The sequence below is a fragment of the Harmonia axyridis genome, chromosome X (assembly GCF_914767665.1).
Source record: "Harmonia axyridis chromosome X, icHarAxyr1.1, whole genome shotgun sequence".
NCBI classification, from domain to species: domain Eukaryota; kingdom Metazoa; phylum Arthropoda; class Insecta; order Coleoptera; family Coccinellidae; genus Harmonia; species Harmonia axyridis.
In genome coordinates, this window is record NC_059508.1 from 18,666,391 (window position 1) to 18,673,162 (window position 6,772).

Genomic DNA, 6,772 nt, shown 5'->3' on the forward strand with positions numbered 1-6,772 from the left:
CTTCGAAAGGGCATCGCAAAATCCAAGCAGGTCAATTGTCATTGGTGACCTAAATTCAAAATCCCAATTGTGGGGTTCCCCCTGTTCAGATGAAAGAGGTGAATACATCGAAGAATGGATGTCACAATTAGATTGGGGAGCTGCAAATAACGGCACGCACACCTTTGAACGGGGAGAATCGGAAAGCCACATAGATGTGATGTTGTCATCAGAGGAGGTGCTAAAAATGATCAGAAAATGGGAGGTAGACTATAATAACCCGTATACATATCACGGTAGCATTACAATAGAAATGAAGGAAGGGAAAAATTCAAAAAGGGAACACACAAAAATGATTCTGTGCACGAGGACATTTTTGGATAGTCTAAAGGACACGAAATGGGAGGATGATGACAACATATACGAGAAAATTGTTGAAACTTACAATATGGCATGCAAGTCAGATGGTAGGTCACCAGTGAAGAAGCCATACTGGTGGAATGATAAAATTGAAGAAGACAGGAAAGAATACATAAAGTACAGAAGAAAATACACAAGACTCAGAATTAAGGAAACAGATGAGGCGAGAGATTTAAAAGATCAGATGGTGTGTGTGAAGGCAGATATTAAAAAGGAAATAAGAAGGTCGAAGAGAGAGCATTGGAAAAAACTGTTGAATGAACTAGAGGACGATATTTGGGGAGAGGGGTACAGTATTGTTACAAGAAAATTTAAAGGTGAAGGTCTCTCATATAAGATTCCGACAAAAAAGAGAAGAGAAATTATAAGAGAACTGTTCCCACAAAGTGCAGACCCAAAAAAGAGAACAAATAAAGAATGTGAGGTTCTGAACCCTTTCACGGCACAAGAACTGAGGGAGGCAGTGGGAGTGATGAAAAACGGAAAAGCCCCCGGGCCGGATGGTGTGACGGCGGAAGCGGTAAAAATCGCTTTTGCGGTGATACCCGAGAAAATATTAGAAATGTTTAATCGCATCCTTAAGAAGCAGATATTCCCAAAGAAATGGAAGGAGGCCAGAGTAATACTGCTTCCAAAAAAAGGGAAAGACTGGAACGAAGCCTCAGGGTTCAGACCCATATGTCTTCTGAATACAATGGGAAAACTGTATGAAAGATTATTGTGGAACAGGTTAGAGGAGGAACTGGAGGAAGGGAAATATCTGTCTGAAAACCAACATGGTTTCAGAAAGAGAAGATCGACAACAACAGCAATGCTCTCTCTGAAAACAACAACAGAAAGATGTAGAAATAAATGGTGTGTGTTAGTGACTGTGGATGTGAAAAATGCGTTCAACACGGCAAGCTGGAAACATATTATTGATGGATTGAAGGAGGCAGGAATCAGTCTGTATTTAATGAAATGCGTGGAATCGTACCTTTCAGACCGAGTTATAAAATCGGGTTGTATAAAACATGAATATGGAAAGGGAGTACCTCAGGGCTCGATAATGGGGCCAGGACTCTGGAATATACAATATGACGGAGTCCTAAAATTAAAGTATAAGGCGGGAGTAACAGCGATCGCGTACGCAGACGATCTGATCTACGTGGTGGAGGGAGTAAACGAGAGGGAAACCAAAGAAAAAATAGAGAATTCGGTAGAAATGGCAGTAAGATGGATGGATGAGAGGGGATTGAAAATCGCAGCTCATAAGACGGAGGTACTGGTGATGAAAGGACCACGAAAGACCACAGACTTCAAAATTAAAATAATGGGGGAAGAGGTGGGGACAAAAAAAGAGATCAAATACTTAGGAGTGGTATTTCGTAGAGGGCTTAATTTCACGGGTCAAGTGGACCATTGCGTTGCAAAAGCATCCGAGAAGCTGGCAGCGATGTCAAGGATGATGCCCAATGTGGAGGGTCCCAGCTACCAGAAAAGAAGACTCCTGTGCGGGATCACCCACAGCATAGTGCTGTATGCTGCTCCAGTGTGGAGGGAGGCTATCAAGCAGAAAACAAATATTCAGAAGCTGACATCAATTCAAAGAAAGAGCCTCCTGAGGGTTGCGTCAGCGTATAGGACGGTATCGGCAGAAGCGGCACAGGCTATAGCAGGGTTTCCCCCAATAGACCTGATGTTGGCAGAGAGATGCTTTCTATATAAAATTGGGGGTAGATTAGCAGGGAATAGGAGGATGGCAAGAAAGAGGACAATGAGAAAATGGCAGGAAAGATGGGAGAGAGGCAGTGAAACAGCAGAATGGACAAGGAAGCTAATAGGAAATATAGAAGAGTGGATAGAGTGCCCGCACAGGAGAACCGGATATTTTTTCACCCAGTTCCTCACAGGTCATGGCTCGTTCGGTACCTATACCAAAAGAATAAAAAAAACAAGAGATGACCTATGTTACAAATGCGGAGTGAAGGATAGTCCCGAGCACGTACTCTATTATTGTAAGAGATGGGAAAGAGAGAGGAGGGAACTGAAAGAGGAGCTGGGTGACATACCGAAGGTAGAAGAAGTCATGAAGAAAATGACTCAGAATAGAGATTGCTGGGAAATGTTGAACAAGTACATAACGGAGATCATGAGGAGGAAAGAGAAAGAAGATAGGGATAGAGAGGAACGGAGGCAATAGAAAGGAGGACGGAGGTGTAGTGGTAATTGTGTAAGAAGTGGGAAAAAGTGGTTTTGTATATATTTAGTTGTTTTAATGGAAATTTTTTTTAAACTGTAAATAGTAACTTATTGATATTTTAGATGGCCATATACACCAGAAACGGTATCGACTGGATGTCTGAAGAGTTTATACTTGCCATATACACCAGAGGCATCGATAGGGATCGACACTATAAGACGGAAGAAGAGAGAGTGGAATTTGCCGTAACAGAAAAAAAGAGAGGATGAAGAATGGGTGATCCTCTGAGGCATGGGCCTGTGAGTAGGCCTAATTTTCCGGAGGTCACTCAGAGTAAAGAGGAGGGGGTTTTAGTGAGGTGAGAGTCCCACACAAATCCAGCGGCAACGTAACATCTTCTGGCCCGCCGCTGGAGAAGGCATTAGCTTTCCCCCTACCTCAGGGCAAAAAAAAAAAAAAAAAAGTTAAGTTAAGTTAAGTTAAGTTAAGTTAAGTTAAGTTAAGTTAAGTTAAGTTAAGTTTAGTTAAGTTAAGTTGAGTTAAGTTTGTTGAAATAGTGATCGTGAGTGAAGAGAAGTCCTACCAGCAGAGCTCAGAATGGTCCAATTAAATCTACGGAGAGCCAGGGCAGCACATTACTTGGCATATGCGAATGCCATGAAGAATAAGGTAGACATTATGATGATTTCGGAACCAAATAAAAATATATGCTCGGAAAAGGGATGGTATGCGGATGAGGGGAGGGATGTTGCCATTAAAATAATGAATAAATTTTAAAGGGATATGAAGGATACATTCACATGAGAATAGATGGCAAGCATATCTACCTAGTCTACATATCCCCAAATATTAAAATTGCAGACTTCAAAAAGAGAGTGGACAAGGTATTTGAAGAGGCGGCAAAACACCCCTTGTACTCAATAGTGGCAGGCGATATAAACGCCAAGACGCAATTATGGGGAGCGCCCAACACAGACAACCGCGGGGAATATGTAGAGGAATGGCTTTCTCAGATGGCTTGGACAGCGAACAACAACGGCCAGAATACCTTCGAGAGGGGACGATCTAGGAGCCACATAGACGTCACACTCAGCTCCGAGAAGATGGCAAGGTTGATACATGACTGGAGGGTTAATTTTGACAATCCCTTCACCCAGCATGGAGAGATCTCCTTTAAGATCAAGATAAAAAAGAAAATAAAGAACTCGGAGCAGGTGGAAATATATCTAAACAAAGAAGTCTTCATGAAAAACCTTAGGGAGATGGAGGGGGAGGAGGAAGAGGACGTCTATGTGGGCCTCCTGGAGGCTTTCAGAAGGTCCTCGAAGAAAAACACCCGAGAGACTCAAAAAAAGCCTTACTGGTGAAATGAAAAAATAGAGCAGTGGAGGAACAGAGTAATTGAAATGAGAAGAAAATACACCAGAAGGAGAAATAGGGGACAGGCCGAAGGTGAAGGGGAAAGTGTAGAGGTGGAAATAAAGGAAGCGATAAAGAACATGAAGAGAGAAATAAGATTCGCTAAGAAAGAAGCATGGAAAGTGATGCTGGTACGACTAGAAGAAGATATTTGGGGCGAAGGATACCGTATTGTGACAGGGCAGCTGATGAGGGGTAGACACGGAGGGATAATACCAGTGAGGAAGAGAAAAAGAATATTAAACGACCTCTTTCCAAAATGCAGACGAAAGCAAGCAACCGAAACCATCCCAGAACACGCCCCAGAACAATTCACAGGAAAAGAACTGGAGGAGGCGGTGAAAAGAATGAAGTCGGGTAAATCTCCGGGCCTGGATGGTTTCACAGTGGAGGCATTGAAGATAGCTTGCAGCACGATACCCGGGAAAATACTGGAGCACATGAACAAACTGCTGAAAATGCAAGAATTCATGGAGGTGTGGAAAGAGGCAAGAGTGGTATTACTACCAAAGGAGGGAAAAGACCCAAACCTCTCGAGCAGCTATAGGCCCATCTGCCTAATAAACACCATGGCGAAGTTGTATGAGAGAATGATCGTGACCAGGCTAGAGAAGGAACTGGAGGAGAGGGAGGCACTATCAGAGAGACAACACGGGTTTAGACAGAAAAAGTCGACAGTCACGGCAATGATGGAGCTGAGGGATAAGGTAGCCAAATCAACTTCGCGGTGGTGTTTATTGATCACGGTAGACATAAGAAACCCATACAATACGGTGAGGTGGGAGAATATCATAGAGAGCATGAATGAGATGGGAGTGAGTGGATACCTGGTAAGATGTGTGGAGAGTTATTTTAAGGACAGAATCGTGAGAGCGGGGGTGGTTGCCCATAGATGCCATATGGGAGTTCCGCAGGGCTCCATCAAGAGCCCGATACTATGGAATAATATGTACGATGGGATCCTGCGGCAGAAATACGGGCCAAAGGTGACAGCGTTGGCATATGCAGATGACTTAATGATGATAGTGGAAGGAGGAGAGGAAAAGGAAGTGATCAATAGAGCTGAAAAAGCTCTGATGCAGGCGGCTCAATGGATGAGGAGGAGAGGGCTGAAAATAGCACCTCAAAAGACAGAGGTGTTAGTGGTAAAGGGCCCAAAAAGTGTGAAAAGCTTTGGGATAATGGTGGAAGGGGTGAAGATCGATGCAAAACCGCAACTGAGGTATCTAGGGGTGGTCTTTAGGAAAGACCTGAGCTTTTCACACCACATAGACCATATAGTGGAAAAGGCATTGGCGAAGTCCGCAGCCCTCGGACGAATAATGCCGAATATTGGGGGTCTGGCCTATTATAAGCGTCGTCTTCTAAGTGGTGTTGTACACAGTGTCTTGTTGTATGCAGCCCCGGTATGGACGGATGAAATGAAAAAAGCAAACCAACTGAGGAAAATGGTGGCAATCCAGAGGAAGAGCTAGCTTCAGGTGGCGTCGGCCTACAGGACGGTCTCAGCGGAGGCCGTTCAGGTCGTCGCAGGCTTCCCACCGATAGACTTGATGGTGGCCGAGAGATGCTTTTTATACAAGGTGGGAGGCCGCCTGGCTGGAAATAGAAGAATGGCACGGGAAAGAACGTTGAAGAAGTGGCAGGAGAGGTGGGAAAGAACGGAAGGAAAGGCACAATGGACGAAAAAATTAATAAATGAGATAAGTCCATGGATAAGGTGCAAGCACAAAAGCACATCGTACTTCTCCACCCAGTTTCTCACGGGGCACGGGTCGTTTAGTACATTCACATATAAAATCGGAAAAAGGGCGGACGACCAGTGCCGCCGGTGTCACAGCCAGGAAAGCCCGGAGCATGCCTTTTATGAATGTGAAAGATGGAAAAGAGAGCGGAAAAAGTTGGTTGAAGCGATAGGAATCCTACCGAAAGTGAAAGAGCTAATACCTAGAATGCTTGGTAGCAAAGAATACTGGGACGCTGTGTTTCACTACGTGATAGAGGTGATGAAGAGAAAGGAGGAGGAGGATAGAGAAAATGAAGGATGAAATCGTTAACTTTTATAATTTTAAGGCGTTTCATTGTTTTAAGTTATGGTTTTGTATATACAAGGTTGGGTGACGGCGAGGTCTGTTTTTTAGAAAGTACGGATAATTTATTTTTTATTCATACATGATGGTTTTTATTCTGTTTGTACAATGTGGATAGTTTTTTTTTACAGTTTTATCTATACAAGTTTAGATTGAACTTTTTTATGTATGGAGATGAGGATTTGAAGGAGAAGGAGGTGAGAATTACATGAGACCTTCCGACGTGTGGACTTAAAAAAAAGTCCATTCCGGAGGGCCTCAGAGATGGTAAAGAGGAGGGGGTTTTAGTGAGGTGAGAGTCCCACACAAATCCAGCGGCAACTTAACATCGACCTGCCCGCCGCTGGAGAAGGCATTAGCTTTCCCCCTACCTCAGGGCAAAAAAAAAAAAAAAAGTTAAGTTGAGTTGAGTTGAGTTAAGTTAAGGACATGGTGAGCTATGAAATCAAGGAGACCAACAGAGCAGTAATAGCCCTTGAAAAACAAGATTTTGGGTGCCAGGTAGAGGAAGCGGCCATCAGACAGGACATATCGGTGGCAGAAATAAGAAATGTTCTCAAAGAGGACATGGAAAAGGGAGAGTTGGAGGAGGTTCTGAGAAAGGACTGGCCAGAAGAGACCTACAAGGTTATTTTAAACCCAAACAGTATCGTGGAAATCAAGGACGGAGAAATAGCCGTTC

The 6,772-nt window shown here is 43.7% G+C and overlaps 1 protein-coding gene across 1 annotated transcript; it reads left to right on the top strand.

Moving 5' to 3' along the window:
• The first annotated feature begins 5,553 nt into the window (after positions 1–5,553).
• LOC123686559 lies at positions 5,554–6,048 on the top strand. The gene has a single exon (XM_045626787.1). The coding sequence runs from the start codon at positions 5,554–5,556 to the stop codon at positions 6,046–6,048; it is 495 nt and encodes a 164-aa protein (XP_045482743.1).
• Positions 6,049–6,772: the final 724 nt, after the last annotated feature.

Coding starts and splice junctions, on each gene's coding strand:
- LOC123686559 (XM_045626787.1), top strand. CDS start 5,554: ATGGTGGCCGAGAGATGCTTTTTATACAAGGTGGGAGGCCGCCTGGCT.